At 53.8% G+C, this 17,695-nt stretch overlaps 11 protein-coding genes across 11 annotated transcripts; all 11 read left to right on the top strand.

The window, feature by feature from the left end:
- Nucleotides 1-164: 164 nt before the first annotated feature.
- On the top strand, nucleotides 165-1,883 carry DQ04_00151170 (putative poly(ADP-ribose) glycohydrolase; the record flags this gene model as incomplete). Its single annotated transcript, XM_009308300.1, has 1 exon — nucleotides 165-1,883. One exon carries the CDS (start codon nucleotides 165-167, stop codon nucleotides 1,881-1,883), a length of 1,719 nt encoding a protein of 572 aa, XP_009306575.1.
- Nucleotides 1,884-2,103: 220 nt separating this feature from the next.
- DQ04_00151180 (putative dynein light chain) lies at nucleotides 2,104-2,478 on the top strand (the record flags this gene model as incomplete). The annotated part of the gene is made up of 1 exon (XM_009308301.1): nucleotides 2,104-2,478. The coding sequence occupies one exon, from the start codon at nucleotides 2,104-2,106 to the stop codon at nucleotides 2,476-2,478; it is 375 nt and encodes a 124-aa protein (XP_009306576.1).
- A 351-nt stretch (nucleotides 2,479-2,829) lies between these two features.
- On the top strand, nucleotides 2,830-4,602 carry DQ04_00151190 (hypothetical protein; the record flags this gene model as incomplete). The annotated part of the gene is made up of 1 exon (XM_009308302.1): nucleotides 2,830-4,602. The coding sequence occupies one exon, from the start codon at nucleotides 2,830-2,832 to the stop codon at nucleotides 4,600-4,602; it is 1,773 nt and encodes a 590-aa protein (XP_009306577.1).
- Nucleotides 4,603-5,043: 441 nt separating this feature from the next.
- DQ04_00151200 (tRNA/rRNA methyltransferase YsgA) lies at nucleotides 5,044-6,756 on the top strand (the record flags this gene model as incomplete). The annotated part of the gene is made up of 1 exon (XM_009308303.1): nucleotides 5,044-6,756. One exon carries the CDS (start codon nucleotides 5,044-5,046, stop codon nucleotides 6,754-6,756), a length of 1,713 nt encoding a protein of 570 aa, XP_009306578.1.
- A 230-nt stretch (nucleotides 6,757-6,986) lies between these two features.
- DQ04_00151210 (trafficking protein particle complex subunit 1) lies at nucleotides 6,987-7,412 on the top strand (the record flags this gene model as incomplete). Its single annotated transcript, XM_009308304.1, has 1 exon — nucleotides 6,987-7,412. The coding sequence occupies one exon, from the start codon at nucleotides 6,987-6,989 to the stop codon at nucleotides 7,410-7,412; it is 426 nt and encodes a 141-aa protein (XP_009306579.1).
- Nucleotides 7,413-7,741: 329 nt separating this feature from the next.
- On the top strand, nucleotides 7,742-9,781 carry DQ04_00151220 (protein kinase; the record flags this gene model as incomplete). Its single annotated transcript, XM_009308305.1, has 1 exon — nucleotides 7,742-9,781. One exon carries the CDS (start codon nucleotides 7,742-7,744, stop codon nucleotides 9,779-9,781), a length of 2,040 nt encoding a protein of 679 aa, XP_009306580.1.
- Nucleotides 9,782-10,123: 342 nt separating this feature from the next.
- Nucleotides 10,124-10,540, top strand: DQ04_00151230 (hypothetical protein; the record flags this gene model as incomplete). Its single annotated transcript, XM_009308306.1, has 1 exon — nucleotides 10,124-10,540. The coding sequence occupies one exon, from the start codon at nucleotides 10,124-10,126 to the stop codon at nucleotides 10,538-10,540; it is 417 nt and encodes a 138-aa protein (XP_009306581.1).
- Nucleotides 10,541-10,757: 217 nt separating this feature from the next.
- Nucleotides 10,758-12,479, top strand: DQ04_00151240 (hypothetical protein; the record flags this gene model as incomplete). The annotated part of the gene is made up of 1 exon (XM_009308307.1): nucleotides 10,758-12,479. The coding sequence occupies one exon, from the start codon at nucleotides 10,758-10,760 to the stop codon at nucleotides 12,477-12,479; it is 1,722 nt and encodes a 573-aa protein (XP_009306582.1).
- A 363-nt stretch (nucleotides 12,480-12,842) lies between these two features.
- On the top strand, nucleotides 12,843-14,141 carry DQ04_00151250 (aminotransferase; the record flags this gene model as incomplete). The annotated part of the gene is made up of 1 exon (XM_009308308.1): nucleotides 12,843-14,141. One exon carries the CDS (start codon nucleotides 12,843-12,845, stop codon nucleotides 14,139-14,141), a length of 1,299 nt encoding a protein of 432 aa, XP_009306583.1.
- A 242-nt stretch (nucleotides 14,142-14,383) lies between these two features.
- Nucleotides 14,384-15,655, top strand: DQ04_00151260 (hypothetical protein; the record flags this gene model as incomplete). Its single annotated transcript, XM_009308309.1, has 1 exon — nucleotides 14,384-15,655. The coding sequence occupies one exon, from the start codon at nucleotides 14,384-14,386 to the stop codon at nucleotides 15,653-15,655; it is 1,272 nt and encodes a 423-aa protein (XP_009306584.1).
- A 267-nt stretch (nucleotides 15,656-15,922) lies between these two features.
- DQ04_00151270 (putative transporter) lies at nucleotides 15,923-17,545 on the top strand (the record flags this gene model as incomplete). The annotated part of the gene is made up of 1 exon (XM_009308310.1): nucleotides 15,923-17,545. One exon carries the CDS (start codon nucleotides 15,923-15,925, stop codon nucleotides 17,543-17,545), a length of 1,623 nt encoding a protein of 540 aa, XP_009306585.1.
- Between the last annotated feature and the right edge of the window lie 150 nt (nucleotides 17,546-17,695).

The following is a 17,695-nucleotide window of genomic DNA, read 5'->3' on the forward strand; positions in this document are numbered from 1 at the left end:
TGTTTTGTTTTGTTTGTTTTTTTTTTTTTTTTTTGGGGGGGGGGGGGGGGGGGGCGGCGGTGTTGTGNGGCCTTGAGCATTGTTGTTGTACACATGCCGTCTGTCTTGTCTCTCCGTTCTTACCGAAGGATAAACCAATAGCAGCAGTGGCAGTTGCGGGGCTGATGCGCATGACAGCTGCCTCCCTTGGCTCTAAGCTGCAGCAACGAACCCTGGACGCCTACCTGCGGGGCAAACGCACCAGTACTAATACTACTACTACTACTACAGCAGGTGTGAGTACGAATGCCGCGAGTCACGTGGGCAGCAGCGTGACACTGCCGTGGTCACAAGACAACCGCTGCGTGGGGGACGCCGGTCACGTGTGCAGCGCGTGGGATATCATCACCGCCGTCATGGCGAAGGACGCCTCGCAGTGCACACAGGACCTGCGGTGTCTGATGCAGGCGCTGCACGTGCATGAATCTTTCGCACACGTTGCTTCCACCTTTCATTTCAACACGCTGTGCCACGTTCTCGATAACGTCATGGTACCGGCGGAGCGCGACGCATTCTTCCGCGTGACACTGCCGTGGATGAAGCGCGCCGTTCTGAACGGTCCTGCAGTCATCCCGCACGGATTCCCTGTTCTTGCGCAGGGGGAGAGCAGGCGGTGGCTGGTCACCCATGAGGAGGCCGCGACGCTTATGTCGTGCGGCTTCTTCTCACTCTTCCCCGGTCGCTTTTCTGTCACGTCTACGCCGACAAGAGGGACAGTGCATAAACTCGCACCGTTTAATTTCATAGAGTTGTTCTGTCACGCACCACCCGACCGTATGAAGAGTCAGTGTGCCAAGGTGCGGTGTGTGCTGCAGTATTTTATGCATTCATCCCAGAACACGGATGAGGCGATGGCAACTTGCTTGGAATTCTATCGTGTTGGTCTCTCCTCCTTTCCAGCATTTGACCGGAGTACCGAGCGTATGCAGGCAGTTAGCATGCACGTGGAGGGCTGTATTGAAGACAATTACGGGAGCCTGCAAGTGGACTTCGCCAACAAGGTCGTTGGTGGGGGTGTGCTTCGCAGTGGTTGTGTGCAGGAGGAAATACGCTTTGTAACTTTCCCAGAGTTGCTGCTCTCGCGCCTTGTCAGCGAGCCGTTGCTGGACAACGAGGTGCTTTTCATGAGTGGGGCCGGGCAGTATAGCATCGCTGAAGGGTACGCGAGAAATTTCTGCTTCCTTCGTGGTCTGTCACCGCGGTTCGTGAGTTTGAGCTGTAGTACAGCTTCCCAGCAGCAACAACAGCTGCAAGTGGAGTTAATGCCTACCACTATGCGGAGCAGAAGGGATGGAAGCCCTGTTTTGCTGCGAAATTGTTGTGTCGTTGCCATGGATGCAGTGAACTTTCATGGAGTTGCAGATCGGCAATACTCGGCGTCATTGGTGATGCGTGAGACACAAAAGGCGTATGTGGCGTTTAAAGGGGTGTCAAACAGCACTCTTGCGTCGGTTCATTCTGGTCCTGTGGCAACTGGAAATTGGGGATGTGGTGCATTCCATGGGGATGTGGAGCTGAAGCTAATGATACAGTGGTGCGCAGCATCACAAGCGGGACGGCCCCTCATCTACTCGGCGTTCAGAAATGACAACCTATGCTGCCGGTTCGCGTTGGTGTGCGAGAAGTTGCAGCAGGAAGAGTGGACGGTGGGTGACGTCTTCAGGGCGCTCCTCAGGTTCGGCATGTCCCGTGACACCGCGCTGCCACAACCGTCGTTTGGTGGTACACTCTTTGACTACCTACTCATCACGCCTATATTGGAGCGATGTGCCCCGCCACACTCTGCTGGGGCACCGGGTGGTGCGGGTGGAAACACCGAGAGAGGAACATGCTGCAGTGAATGATGCCTTGACGAGCATGCACATATCACACACACACACACATTCACCCACCTAAAGCCGAAACATGTGGGCATAGGCATAAGCATGTTTCTTTTTTTTTTGGTTGTTGCTTCGCAACGTCCTTCGTTTTCAATGCATTTTTTTCCTTGTTTCTTTTTTTTCTCATTGTTTACTTTGCTTGACGTGGTCACGAGCAGAAGAGGCACGGTCTAGTGTTGTCGTCATGCAGTCGGAAGTGGTTGACCCGACAACCTTTTCTCTCCGCCCCGAGCACAGATACAAGTTTCGCCCCAACGAAATCCGGCCGACTGTCCGCTCCATTCTCAAGACTCGGCTGGAGGGCGAGGTCTACAAGGCCGACGAGATCCAGAGCCTTAGCAAGGAGATCGCCGATACCGTGCGTGACCACATTCGTGGTTTGGAGCTGGAGCGGTACAAGATCATGGTGAATTGCATGATTGGGGAGCAGCGTGGCCAGGGTTTGCGGGCGGGATGCAAGATGTTCTGGGACTCTGACACCGATGATTACTTTGAGGAGGTGTACATCAACCAGCACCTCTTCGCTGTCGTTACGGTCTTCGGGCTGTATCAGTACTAGAAAACGCTTCTCCAGTTTTTGTGTCGCATATCTATGCATGTTTATGTCTGTCTGTGTCTGCTTTTTGTGTAAGTGTCTGTCTGTGTCTGTGCGTGTGTATGCGGAGCGATGCCAGAAGCAACGTATGATGTGAAGCATGTCATTGCCTCCGCCGTCTTCTGGTGTTAAACTGCATTTTGTCACGACTCCATTTCCCTCACCCTTCCTTTCGCAGGCAACAGAACATACTTATATATATATATATATTGCACGGAGACACACACACAGACACACGTACACATGAAAACTGCATGCATTCAGAATTCACCTCTGTTTCCATTATCTCCTCTATGTTTCTAGGATAAGGGGGTAATGCCGAAAGACCGAGGGGGACCGCCTGGGAAAAAATCTAATCTATCTGTAAGTAATTGGCAAACACTACCCTCTAATCGTCGCGACAAAGCATTCTGGTTGGCGCTAAACGATTTCCTAGCACCATCTCTCCAAGAAGAGTTCCCGTTGGCGAGTGGGGAGTTTCGCAGCCTTCCTCTCTCTGGACGCACCGCGCAGGACGCGTCTCCGCTTGTGAATGAGGCCGCGACGAAAGCAGCGAATGAGCAGCGCGACTACTACAACGACATAACACTCTGGAATCCGCTGTCGCTGGCGGTCCGATTAAGAATATCTGTTGGGGTCGTGATTGAGCAGCTGCTTCTCGCGAATGAGTATGGTTTAGTTTCTATGCAGTTTGTGATTACGTGCCGATCGTGTGGGTGCGACATGCTGCGCGTTACAGCAGTGAGCAAAATTTGCTTCCGCGCCACATACCACCAAACAAACGTAATTTGGTGCCCCATGTGCACGGAGCGAACCGAGGTTTCAAATCTAGGACAAGTTGCCGTGTTCTTCCAGGAACCCAGCCCGCCGCCGCTGCTGCAGCGCAAGCACCACCGCCTGTTCCTCAGCGAGGAGGCGCAACGACGACGGCTAGATTCGTACTTCTGTCCGCCGGGAGCCTCCTTCGCGTTCCGCATGCGTCTGCCTGAGGGGCGCTACCTCCTGATCGCGTCAGGCGCAGGGATCATCGTTGAACTGCACGTCGCCACCGGCGTGGAGTATTTGGAGAGGGAGCGGCCGTTCCACACTGTCACAGTTCTGATGGAGAAATTCTTGGAGGTGGGTGGCACAGACGCGGAGGGAACTGTGAAAAAGCGACCTGTCATTCGTGTCGATCACGGCAAGCTTATGTTTCGTGTATTTAACGGCACGCAATACGGAAGCTATTTGGACTTCTATATTGGATTCGACGAGCGACTGGAGTTTTTGGCACTGAAGCCGCCTGTTGTGGCGACGGTGCCGCTGGTGCTGCACCACGCTTCTCGTGGGTTGCGGTCGCCTCTGTTTCGCCTCTTCACTCCTAGTCCGCCCGGCACACGGATCCCCGGTGTGTACGTGCTGCACGCCTTCACCCTCCCTGGCGAGGAGTTCGAAGAACCGATCAGCGCGGGCAGTGAGTCCACGCTCGCCATCATACGCGAGGTACACCGCTACTCGCTGGAGGACCACCACGGCCTCCTCCTCTCTGTGGGGTCGGGTGGCACCGTGTTCGAGTCGTCATTTCTTTCCTTCACAGCGGCCCTGGCCTGTTCGCTGTGCTTTGCACAACGTGTCGTAACACGCCTCGGGGAGCACATCGCCGCCCTTCTTGCGTGCAGTATCACCGAAGGGGCGATGTACATGGCGTCCTTTCAGGGTCAGTACGATGACGACGAAAATGTGCGCTCCTCATACCCCGATGTGCAGATGGTCGGGCCGGTGGTTCACGCGTCGACGCACCCACCTGTGTTAGCAAGCAATAACAGCGACACCGCGCCACAGTCGTCTGTCGGTTGCAACGTCCGCTTCGAACTCCGGTCGGTGACGGAGGACCACAGTGGCACCTGCCTATGCCCCGAGGCTGGGGATGAGATGCTGCCGTATCTCTTATCCTTCCTGGAGGAGCATCTCAACGGGGTGACGGTGCTGCGCGAGCCACAGGCATTAGTGGTCGTGGTGCCGTTGGCGACGCTGAACGCGATGGTGATGCTACCCACACTGTTAGACCCTACGACGTACACCAAGGAGTTGTGCGGGCCGTTTGGATGACGTGCCGAAAACAGCAGCAGTAACTCACACACACGCATATACCAAAAGGGAAAATAAAAAGGCGGTTTGTGTTGAAACGTGGAGGCAACGAAACAAAATGTTTCGGCTCGATTTCCATTACGAAACACATGTGGAGCAGTGAGCAGTCATAATTCCCTACTCTTTTATGGCTGGATGTATTGAAAATACGCAAGGAACTTCTTACAGTGAGTGAGTTCCGATTGACATTCTTGGACCCATAATCTGGAAGGGGAACAAATTCAAGCAAACGAATGTCTACTGCTGTTGACAATGGTTGTTCTGCCACATTTTCCAAACGATTTTCTTTCCTCCTCCTTCCGTATGACTACCCTATCTTCCGCACACATATACATGTGGTGCTTTCCTCTCTGCAGTGTGTTGTTGTTGTGAACCCCTCGGGAAAAGGGAGAGGTTAGGTCTATGAGGCGTGTGCAAAATACATGCAGGGTGATGATTTCCGGCGTCGGAGTGACGTCTACGGCGTCTACCGACCAGGCAGCCCACATGCAGTGTCGAGGACAGTCCTTCTTTGGCGAGCAGCGCACGGCAGCGCGGCGGTCTAAGCAGGCATACAGTCACCCACTCGCGCCAAATGACCCGGCCTCTCGCAACATCGTTATTCCCGACGCAGTCCACGCCAAGGCACGCTCCCCGGCAGCGCTTCCAGCAGAGGTGCTGCAAAAGCGGGCGCAACGCGCCCTTTTGATGCAACTGCAGCAGAACATCATTTGGGAGGGTACCGTCATTGATGACGAGCGGCACCATTTGATTCAGCACTTTATGAAGCTGCGTCAGAACCACAAGTACCGTTCTTCCAAGAATATGATGATCATCACCGGTAAAGACATGATGCGCGAGCTTTTTGAAGAAGGCTACACACCACGCCATCTGTTGATCCGTGATGGGCAAGATGTGCCGTCATGGACAAGCAAGAAGGGTGTGAAGACGGAGATTGTGCGTGTAGACAGGCATGTGGCAGAGGTCTGTGCACCAGGCAATGATGGTTTCATTGGCGACTTTGAAATCCCGCCACCACCACCAAAGGAACAACTTATCGCGAACAAGCAGCGATTTGATCGGATTCTCGTGCTCGACAACGTGGATGATCCTGGTCTCCTTGGCACCGTACTTCGCACCGCTGCAGGGTTTCAGTATGACGCCATTATCGCGACGAACCACTGCGCGGATCTGTACGATCACCGTGTGGTACGGGCAGCGCGTGGAGCTCACTTCCAGAAGGCTGTTCCTATTTACACCTTGAAGGATGAGGACGGTGACAATGTGTACGGTATGTTGAACCATATTGTTCAAAGAAACAACTTGTCGACAGTCTGCATAACCCCTGTAGACGACGATGATGATATTGTTGAAAGGAACACTAACGATGGTAGGGGAAAGTGTTTGGTGTCGCGGAGCCCGCTCATGAACACGTCGGCTGTAGAGCGGGAGGCACTTTCCGACTACTGTCGCCGCCGCTTCACCAACGAGGCGGCACGAGGCCAGCTCCTTATCGCAGGACCCAACCACAAGCGCAACTCTGTGCGACGCTGGTCGCAGCAGCTCGTTGGACCCTTGACGCAGCTTCTGCTCGATGAGGTGCCTCAGACCGACGCGTTGGTGATGTTCTCTGTTGCCCTTCACGCCCTGCGCCCGCGCGGAAACTGGGACTATCTTCCCATTTGTGATCCGCAGGAAAGCGGCACCGCGACAGTGGAGCTGCAGTCAAGGACAGCATCGGTCGATATTGGCGCCGATCGTCTCGACATGAGCGAGCGAGACTTAAACCTTGACGAGGAGGAGCAGGTGCAAAAGGCCCACTTCGACAATGAGTTCATGCGGTGGCGACGGCTGCAGCGGCGGAAGATGAACGACTACGACCACTGGATGGAGGCGGAGACCCGGCGCGTGAGGGAGATGGCGGCGAATGAGCGGCGGCGGCGCGAAACCCCGTGGGCACGGCTGCGGTGGCGCCATCAGAAGGGCGCTGCGGGGCTGGCACCTTCGGTGCCAAACATCATCGATGAGTACCGCATGCCGCTCGACCGCGATGCACTGCGTGAGGAGCGGGGCGTGAGCGACGAGTACGTGCGGCCGGCAAACTATGATGCGCGGAATTCGAGGCAGTCCTCGTGAAGTGTGCGAGCTCCTGCTGCCTCCGTCTTTCAGATGAGTACCCGCACACACACTCACACATACATACATACATGCATGCCTATGCAGAGAGGGAAAAAGAAATACTAACGCTGAGCTTTCAACCAATCGATGGATTTTCACTCGTATCCTTTTTTCTTGTTCTTGTTGTTGTTGTTTTTTCTTTTCTTTTTCTTCTTGGAATGAGGTTGTTGGTGGTGCAGGTGCTAGTAATGACGCTGTACTCCGTATACATCTTCAACCGCTACGGTGACAACATCTACTACGCACAGTGGAAGCGCACAAGTGCGGTGCAGGAAGGTGAGGCTAGTCTCGTCGCGGGATTCATCTATACACTGCAGCATTTGTCATCACAGCTTTCTTCGACAGGCTTGGGCGGATTGAAAGCGGTGCAGACGCCGCTCTACAAACTTCACTTCGCCGAAACAATGACAGGTTACCGTGTGGCGCTCCTTACCGACAAGGATATGAATACGTCGCTAGTGCAAGGCATCCTGGCCGAAATGTTTCGTGAAGTCTTCCAAAAGACCGTGACGAAGGACCCGAACTACCGTCACGAATTGGGTTGCATGATTACGGCTCCAGAGTTCGGGGAGGCTTTGGAGGGCCTCTTCCGCGCGAAGCAGCTACTCGAGTGAAATGTGTCTGTATGTGTGTACGAATTCAGTCCACGCATACGCATGGCACAAAAACCGCTACCGAGGCGTGGGAAATTGCATCTCTATTGTTGAGTGGATATAGCCAGGCATGTGTTGGATATTGTTATTATTATTAAGAGTAGTAGTGTTATTATCTCCTCTTCCGCTTTTTCTTCGTTTGTTTTCGTCGATTGTTTCCCCATTTACTCATTTAGATAGAAACTGAGTAGTGGAGTATCTGGTACCATTAATTCATTATCAGTGAGAAAGCGTTGTGTGTTTTTTTTGTGTGCTATTCTTCCCACGTCACCCCGCGTGCCCCCGCAGATATGGATGATGGTACGGGTCATCTCATACGTCTTCACTCCATCATCGGCATGGGTGCGTATGGCACTGTCTTCAAAGCCTACCGACTTCCGAAGGAGCACGGTGACAAGGAAGAGATGTGGCGTACCAAGGCCCAAGCTGTCGCGGTAAAGCAGACCATCTTCACAGAGGTGGTTGACGACATCACAGTTGTCCTGAAGGAAGTGTCATACCTAAGCAACCTGCAGCACCCTAATATTGTCTCCTATTACACGGCCTTTACAAATCATGGCAGGCCTTCCGCAGCACCACCGCCACCACCACCGTCAAAGGGCATACAGGGCGAGGTGGAAAAGGCGGCTTTGAACTTTGCAGAGGTACCATCACTCTGCATCGTTGAGGAACTAGTGGAAGGTGCGTCTGTCGCAAAGGTGTTGCGAATGATTGCGTCTGGTCAAATCGACAAGCCCATGACGGAGGCGGAGGTCGCCGTGGTGTTATACGATGTTCTCCAGGCACTGCTCTATATTCACGAGGAGTGCCGCCTCGTCCATCGCGACATTAAACCGCTGAACATGCTTCTCAGTCGTGCCACCGCGTCCGTGAAACTGTGCGACTTTGGCACGTGCGCCGACATGAGCCAACAGGCTGGCCGCTACACTGTCATCGGCACCATTGGTTGGATCGCCCCGGAGGTGCTTGACAGCGGCATGATGGACTACCGCTCCGGCCACGTTACGTCACACAGCTTTCCCACCGACATCTGGTCACTTGGGGTCTCAGCGCTCGAGATGGCGCGGCCTACAGCACGCAAAACAGCCTTCTCTGAATACATCAAAGATCTCAGCGCCTCGCCATGCTCGGTAGAACCAACAGTCAACGCCTCGCGCAAGAGCTTCCTCAATGAAAAGTTGCCGACAGGACGGCTGAGGGACTTTATTGCCTGCTGTCTTCGAAAAGATCCACAAATCCGGCCGACGGTTCGGCAGCTGTTGCAACATCCACTTATCGTTGGCAATGGTGTGTCCAACGTGAAGGAGCGGCGTGCGAGAATAACAGCCGTTCTTACAGCGGTGCGTGCCGCCAGCAAGGAAAGCGCCGTGGCAGAGGAAAAGATGGCCGACGATGGCATCGTGCTGCCACAGTACTCTACCTCCCCTACACTCTCTAAGAACCGATGCATGGAGGCAATTGCGGCCATTAAGCGCGACTTCTTTGCCGCACAAGCGCCGCTGCCAGAGAAGTCGCGCACCTCGCACTACGCATGGCGCCTGCCGTCGCATCTCGCCCGTATGTCATCATCGGAGGACTGTCGCTATATGCCGACGCCGTTGCGGCCTCAGGGACTTGGGCAAGTGCCGGTCACCCCAATGTCGGCAGCATCGGCGCGAACTGCGATGTCGCTGAAGCCGCTCTTTGACTCGGTGGTGCTGCCGGCGACGGCGGAAAGCCAACGTGCGGTGTTGGGTATCATGCGCAAGTACCGCAGGCTTGCTGGGGCCCACACGGTGGGCGGCTGGACCGACATTGATCAACGCAACGACGCCTGTTACACTCTCGACGAGCTTGCGTCTCAGAACCTAAAGCGTGAGCGTTTTGTGCAGCTTCACGACGAACTGTTGCGTGCCTTTAAGGCAGCCTGTATGTCTATTCCAGACTTTGGAATCGATTTTCTCTCCACCTTTGTGCAGTCTGTGACGTCATCGGACGATGACGCGCACGATCTTCAACGGTTCATCGCTTACCTTCATCAGCTACAGGAGGAGGACCTTATGCACACCCACCGTGGTCAGTTGGAACTCAACGACTCCAAAGTGGTGCCAACTCGCGGTCCTTCTGTCGCTCTACCAACAACACGTTCGCTGACCTTTGCGACGGCGGAAGACTGGCTGCGTTTCCCGCGCATGCCACAGTCTGCGATTCCGATGAGTACTAGCCATGTTGGAGGGGAGGATTCAAACACTGATGCCATGCGGCAGCAAGCGCCACTTGTAATCCCTTCAGCGTATCTGTTCAACAAGTGGCTGAAGGGGAAGCAAGCGGACGCCTTCGGGGCGTCATGATGCATCGCACACAAAAGAAAAGAAGGTGGGAATAATGGTACATGATGTTTTGTGCGTTCTCTTCTCGCTATCTTTCTGACCTTGTTTGACAATGGCGTTAGTTGAGGAATTCTCCATCTTCCTTATCTAGCACGGAGCATTGAGAGCTGGTCACAAACCAGCTCTTGGTCCATTTGTATCTCATATCTTCTCCTGTTTCGTTTGTTGCTTTGTTCTTTTCATCCTCCTTCGGTTTGTGCTGTTTGTTTGTTTGTTTTTTGTGTGTGTTTTTGATCTTGGGGTGTCGGTGTTTCCGTATTTAGTGGCAAGGTGGGGCGAGACGTGCTGGCGGTGTGTTGGACCATGACGAAGCTGGTGCGCAAACTTAAACAGATGGCCAAGAAGAGGGCCCACCGTAAAACGGTGCAGAAGCGCAAGGTTGAGCGGGTGCAGAGGGAATTGGAGGAGAAGGAAAAGGGCAAGCAAGAGCAGCTGGAGCTCGAGACGGACCTTGAAGTGCAGCGCCTCACGCACGCCGATGCCGCAGCCGATGAGAACGCTGAACTCAATAAGAAACTCGTGCGAGTGGTGGGGGATTTGGTGCTCGAAGCTCCAAAACGGAAATCGAAGAAGCAGCTGAGCCGCAAGCAGGTGGAGCGGAAGGAGAAGGCACAGGAGCGCGGGCTCGCTGTTGCCGCGCAGTTGGGACGGAAGTGGGACCTGAAGAAGCGGCGCGTAAAGCAGCGTGCTCAGATTCGTAACGAAGACCTTCATAACTAAGCAGGAGGTTGAGTTTACATCACCACCCTTTGCGGGCTGGCCAGGTGCGCATCCTCTTCTTCTTTTTTCTGCTCATTTTTTTTTGTTTATTTGGTCTGCATCCCTCGTTCTGCTACTTCGTGAATCCTCGCTTTTCCTGTTGCCTCTCCTCCTCCTCCTCCTCCGGTGTTGTGCTGAGGTTTCCCGTTTCATTGGCGTCGAGGGTGCGGCATTGCAAATGGAGCCCACGTTGCATATCGACCAGCTCACCGCTCCGCCGCAGCTGGAAGATCCACCGCTGATGCCGTCTGCAGCTGATGCTCCTGCTCCACCACCACCAGCAGACGCGGTACCAAAGGGGGCAGAAGCAGCAGAGCACATGGTCACACTCACCGATGGAGAGAGACTTTTTCTTCACCCTTCCATCACACAAGGCGAGGATGGCGATGACGCCCACTTGGCCATTGAGGATCTCTTTGGTGAGTTGTTCGAGGTGGGAGAACAGCGGCCGGTCGATCCCGCCCTGGTCGACACACGTAACATGCTTCTGCGTCTCTTCGGCTCCTGCGTCCACGAGGAGGATGTCGACTTCGAGGACGAGAAGCAAATAAAGTTGGCTAAGGAAATGGCGGATAACAAGGCAGCTGCCCGCTTTGCAGCTGTGGAAAAATGGTTTGGCGAGGCAGGTGCTGCCGCATTGGAGGATGAACGCATGGAGCCGTTCGGCTGTCTAAAGTCTTCTTTGCCGCACGCACCGGAACTCGGCCAGCATGAGGGTTTGTGGCTCACTGACATGCCGAAAATTGTGCCAAACCGCCAAACGCTCCATATGGACCCTAAGCCGTTCCATCCATCGAAGTGCACACCTCTGAAGAGCACGGAACGCATGCTGTACACCACGCAGAACGTCATTCGTTGGGCGCATCATCAGGGAAGCAACACGTTCATGAGCAATGCCCGAGTTGTGCGGTGGAGTGACGGCAGCGTTACTCTGCATGTCGGTAGCGATTTGTTTACCTTGCAGCCCTCAAAGGAGAGTGCTGTTACAATGCTTGCCACCCCTACAGTTGTGCGGAAGGGTAAGATTGGAATTCCTGCCATGGTGTCAGCTCTCAACCCGGACGAGCACTTTGTCGTGGAGGGTGCAACAGCAGCCTCAATTGAGGAAGCTGTTATTGCAGAAAATGCGCAGTTTCGTTCCGTCGCGACACAGCATAATCTCGCGTACAGCACGCCAACACTGCCGAACATCAACTGGAACAAGATGACATCAGCACGCACCCCTGTGGAGGAATACATTATGAAGGAATACAACCGCCGGCAAAAAATCATCGATCAACGCAAGAGAGAAGGTCGACCTGTAACGCTGACAGAACAAATGGAGCTAGAGAACGAGCTTCTGCAGCGGCTACATACTATCAGTGCTGAGGAGTTGCTGGAACACCAACAGGAGCAGCAGCGGGAGGCCGCCTTGCGCGCCACTGCTCGCCACCAGCAGCCCCGTCGAGGCCGCTTTGAGCGGAATATGAACCTTGAGGGCGGTGCAGATGAGGCAGTAGGTGATGACAGAGATGGTAGTGCTGAGGCGAGGGATGGTGATGATAATAATGATGATGATGATGATTACGAGACGATGCTGGAGGAAATGCGACGAAAACGGCGGCGGGAGGAAGATGCGGAAGATGCCGAACGAATGCAGCGCATGCGCCAACGCGAGGTTGCGCAGATGCATCGATACGAGCATCTCGTTGAAGCCCTAAGCGAGCTGCTCCCGCACCTTCCTACAGGGTCGAACGCGTTGGGCAGCGTTCAGGGGACGCTAGACTTCTTGAAGACCGGGGCGTTCTCCGCCGGTGTTGTAGAGAAGGAGGTGCCACTGATGATGGAGGAGGTGGCCAGCGAGTGCCCTGACGTGGACCTTTCACGCGTACGAGATGAACTCCAAAGGCTGCATTCGTGAGCGTTAGAAGCTCTCTCTCTCTCTCTCTCTCTGTGGGTGGGTGTTCAGCAACAACACCAACAACAATAGCAGCAGCAGCAGCGGCCGCAAGAATGAAGGCGGAATGCACGTGTGGTATTGGAGGGCAGTCGGCTCTCCACACTCCCGCCGTCGTTGGTAATTGTGTAAAGAACAAAAAAGGGAATGCTGCAATGTAGTGCGGCGTGAGTCCAGAAAACAAGAAATTATGGGAATACTTCTTCTTTGCTCGTTCTCACATCCTCATCAGCTGCTACTCGAGTCTCCCTCTTCCCTTTTGCTCTCTCATGCTGTTGGAAGGGCAGACACCAAGGAAAGGGGAACAACAAGTCATCACACGCATCCATGTGCAACGTCGAGGGGCCGCCGCTGAAGCGCCGCCGACCTGGCCCACTTCCCCCCACGGACCCTCTTCCCATCTACCTCGACTACAACGCCACCACTCCGCTCGGCGAAGAGGCATGGAAGGCGATGGTCGCTGTGCGCCGTATGTGGGGAAACCCGAGCTCGTCGCACCCGTACGGGCTGGCGGCGAAGTTTGCCCTTGAGGAGGCACGTCGCAAAATGTGCGACGCCATACATGCCGAAGGCCCCGATAGTATTATATTCACATCGGGTGGTACGGAAGCGAACAATTTGGCTATTGTAGGTGGGACAATAGCGCTCTGTGAAAAGCACCCGGCGCGTCACCATATTATCTGTACCGCTGTGGAGCATCCAGCTGTTGAGGAGGTGTTCTCTTTCCTTCAGAAGCAGTCGAAGCCGGAACTGATGACGCATCGCTTCCCTGTGAATGCGAAAAGCGGATGCGTCGACGTCGAAGAATGGCGCAATCTTCTCTTGAAGCTTCCAGGGGGTCCGAGAAGTGTGGCGTTGGTTTCTGTCATGCACGCGAACAACGAGGTTGGTTCCGTCAACCCTATCGGTGAGCTCGTGACGATGGTGAAGGACTTGTGTGGGGTGGAGGTACTTTTCCACACGGACGCTGCACAGTCGCCTGGGAAAGTGCCTGTCGATTTGAGGGAGATGAGAGTGGACTTGCTCTCCATATGTTCACATAAGTTCTATGGGCCAAAGGGAGTGGGTGCACTCTACGTGAGGCCGGGTGTCAAGCTGAAGAATATTCTATTCGGTGCCGGTCACGAGCGCGGCATCCGGCCTGGCACTGAGAATGTGCTGCTGGCCACAGGTATGGCGGAGGCTCTCTACGTTGCACTCCACAACTTACCAGAGAACTCAAAGAGGATGCGAGACACACGTGATGAGTTGCTGCATGTCATCAAGGAGGAATTAGCGAAGGCTCATATGAGTTACGTTGTTAATGGTGATCTCGCATGTGCCTTGCCCAATACGCTCAACATTGCGCTCTACAGGGATGTTGGTTCCGGGTGTCGCAAGTACATATCGGCGCAGACACTAATCCATGCGGTGGGCGACAAAGTGTGCATGTCCGCCGGCTCCGCATGCCACGCAGAGACGGCAGAAATTCACGTCTCGGCGGCGCTGAAGGGAGTCGGTGTTGACGTCGACCGCGCCGTCGGGACGCTTCGCCTCTCGACAGGGCGGGGGACGACGATGGCGGAGGTGCGGCGGGCAGCACGCATTATTGTGCGACGTGCCGCGCAGCAGTTTAGTGACGTCTAGGCGGTGGAGTTTGCATTGAAGACCTCAAACACTTGTGTGGATGGTGGAATTATAAGTAGGTGTCAGGTGGTTTCCCAGCCAACAACAAAAAGGGCTTTTTGTGGCCACTCCAAAGTGTCTGTAGCTTTCTTTTTATTTGTCTCGTATTCTTCACCTGCTATGCTTGCGTTTAATACTAGTTATTTTTTTTTTTGCGGTGTGTGTGTGTGTGTGTTTGTGTTCTAGCTGATTCATGTGAAGGCATGTGCGAGAGTGCGCATTCCCCCTCCTCTTCCTTGCCATCGCTCCAGGACAGTGGTGACGTATGGGGGGTTGTGCAGCACCTCGCAGCTGCTGATGGATTTCCCTTCCAACTGCAGCTGGACGAAGTCCAGGTGTGTATCGACTACGCGGCAGCGCACTACAACTGCTGCTGGGCCCGTGCTATGCTGCACCCCATATGGGACGCGTTGCAGGCACATCTGAGGGAGGTCAAGGCAAAGAAAATGGGCAGTGACGCATCGCCACACCAGACATTAGAGTCCTCTGCTTCCGCCGCACGGGCGGCAACCTGCAAAACACTCACGGAGCTTTCAGAGTCGATTCAGCTTCTGTTCAAACAGCAGCAGCAGCAGCAACAGCGGCCACCGTGTGGTAGTGTGAATCGGTTACGCTACATTAACCATGCACCTCCTGTCCTTCGCGTCGGAAGGGGCATTACGGGAACGCTTACTGTTACATTTTCCCTTCGGCGATGCAGTGATACTGGTGTAGCATCTACTGCACTTTTTCCGTCGTTCCTTGCCGTGGAGCCGAGTGAATCCATCGCCTCTTTTGTGACTATATCTGTCTTTGAGACTCGTCGACGTTCCTCAACCTGTAAAATTGCCCTTCTGTTACTGCAGATCATCAGTAGTGACGGGAATGTGGCGACCTACAGTACGTTTGACGCGGAGCTGCAAATTGGCGCTCCATCGTTGTCGTCATTACAGTCGTCTAGCGCGCTTCCCTGGGCATTTCGCGTGTACGCCGCATTCTACGCCTCTTCTGAGGAGCAGCTTCAGCTCGACGAACCCTTCACGCACCTCTGCGAGTGGCGGCCTAAGGTGACGCAGGAGGAGCGCTTCGCTGTGATGAACCCGCGCATGGACCCGGAGGTCGCCTTCTCCACGGAGAAGCGGCACCGTGCCACCATGGAGCGCCGCATTCGCACCGCAATCGCCCGCATGGACGGCTCAGTGGAGGCGGGGAATGGCACGCTCCCGCCACTCCGAGCGACGCTTCGCCATATCGCCACGTTGCGCACCTCGCGCGGTGTCGCGATGGAGACGTGCACGCATCCGGGTGGCCGCACCCTCGCGGCGGTGATGCCGCGGGATGTTGCGTGGCCGCTGCGACTGCAGTTGATGCTGGGCGACGTAGCAGGCAAGACATGGTGCTCCTCTCCCATCCCTGGATCGTCGTCGCTAGAAAGGCTCGCGTGTGAAGTGAACAAACTGGGGGAGCAGGTCAGTGCTGACGAAGAAGAAGTATAGTTGGAAAAGTGAGTAACGGCTCGGTAGCTGCGTTGATATAGGCTTGCTGCTACTTTTGTAACCTCCCCATGACAATGTGGTTTACTTTTCCCTACATATATATATATATCTATATATGTATACATATGTTTGCATATTGTCGTCGGTGATTATTGTTGTTTTCTTTTTTGCTTTATTTTGGTCTCCATCTTAACGGTGAACGTTAAGAGGACAGAAGGAAGGAAAAAAAAAGTTACAATACAGTACAAACAGGTGGGCGTGCCCGTGATGTCACGTAAAAGCCAGTCATTTCAGTGTAAACTAGCGGCGTTATCAATGGTTTTGGTGAGTGAATCTATTTCTTCAACTCTGATATTGCCGTTTGTGGGTCTGTACGTTGCACACCTCCACAAAGTCTCACCAGATGAGGCTGGCTTTCTTTCTGGCATTCTTGTTTCGGTGTTCCACTTGGGACAGATGCTTACTGCCAAAACTTGGGGAAGAATGAGTGATCGTTTTGGGCGTAAGCCCATGATTCAGTTGGGTTTGTTTTTCAACGCGGTTGCTTCAGCATTCTTCGGTATGAGTCCGTGCATTGAATTCTGCGTTTTGATGCGATTCTTCCACGGCTGCGCCAACGGCAACGTGCTTGTTGCCAAAACCGTCATTGCAGATATCACAGACAAAACAAACGAAAGCCTCGGATTCTCCACAATCAGTCTCTTCTGGGGCGTCGGTTCCATAGTTGGGCCAACAGTGGGTGGACTGTTGTATGATCCAGGGAAGAATTCTGCCATTGGCCATTTTTTCTCGTTCGATGAACAGACAACAAACATTCTGGTTCTTCATCCTGCGTTGCTTCCAGCAATGGTCATAACAGTATTCTCTATATTTGTATTGATGTGTACAAGTTTTTTCCTACCCGAGACGAGTAAAAATGTAGTGGACCCTTTGCTTTCGCTGTGTTTTCGAGGCAGACCAACCACAGTGGTTGTGGAAAGTGAAGTGGTGGAGGAGGATGCGAGGCAGCAGGACTTTGAAGGTATTGGTACAATTGCGCCTACTGAAGAAGAAAACGCTGGTGCTATCAACCGTCTGGGGGATTCACCGTCTTGGCTTGCACACAAGGGCACTGGAAGAGCTATTGATGACGTGTCACACTGTACTGTCGCTGTCGAGAGTTCTTCAGTCACAACTGGTATGCGAAGCCGCAGGCAAGGGGCTGTGTTGGAAGATGTCAATGATGGTGAGAGTAAGGCATTTTCTACTTTTGGATATCGTGACGCATTGCAGTCACAAAGCACACGGGTGGTCCTGGTGATGTACATGTGCATCGCCTCAACAGAGTGCGCCTTGTTAGAAGTTGTCCCGCTCTGGGCAATTGCTTCAGTCGAAAAGGGTGGGCTGAACCTCACCTCACCTGATGTGGGCTGGTTAATGGGTGCCGCATCCGTTGTCTGCGTCATTGCAAACATCAACTTTTCCCTAATTTCCAGGTGGGTGCAGAATAACCGTTTTCTGTGGGACGCCAGTGTCATTGTCTGGGCTCTAACCTCTGTTGCGACACCCTGTGCTGTGTTTATTCCACGTGAATGGGTGTTCACATACGTTGCTGTTGTGACCTCCGTCCGCGAGGTTGGGCTTTCGTGGGCGTACGCGTTAATATATCTTTTCGTCGCACGCTCCGCTCCCGAGGCGCATGTGGGTTCAATGAATGGCGTCGCTCAGGCCATTGGTTCCCTCGCGCGCATGTTGACGATGCTGGTAATTCCCCCAATGTTTGCGTGGTCTCTCCAGAGTATGCGAGGCTTCCCTTTCAATCACCATTTTGTATTTTGGCTGACGAATATTCCGCTTCTAAGTAGCTACTTTCTTTCTGCATATCTATCTTCACTTGTGCTGTGTGGCTAAGTGAAATCAAAAAAAAAGTAGTTTCTTCTTACATTGAGTGAAGTGGACAGTCACTTTAGTTTCGCATTTGATGTGTTTCGTTGAGGATGTGCCTCTTTAGATATGTGTCTCTCTGTGGCCCATGTTCGTTTGCTTTGTTTTTTTTTTTTT

This window comes from Trypanosoma grayi, assembly GCF_000691245.1.
Source record: "Trypanosoma grayi strain ANR4 Tgr_15_V1, whole genome shotgun sequence".
Classification (NCBI taxonomy): Eukaryota; Euglenozoa; class Kinetoplastea; order Trypanosomatida; family Trypanosomatidae; genus Trypanosoma; species Trypanosoma grayi.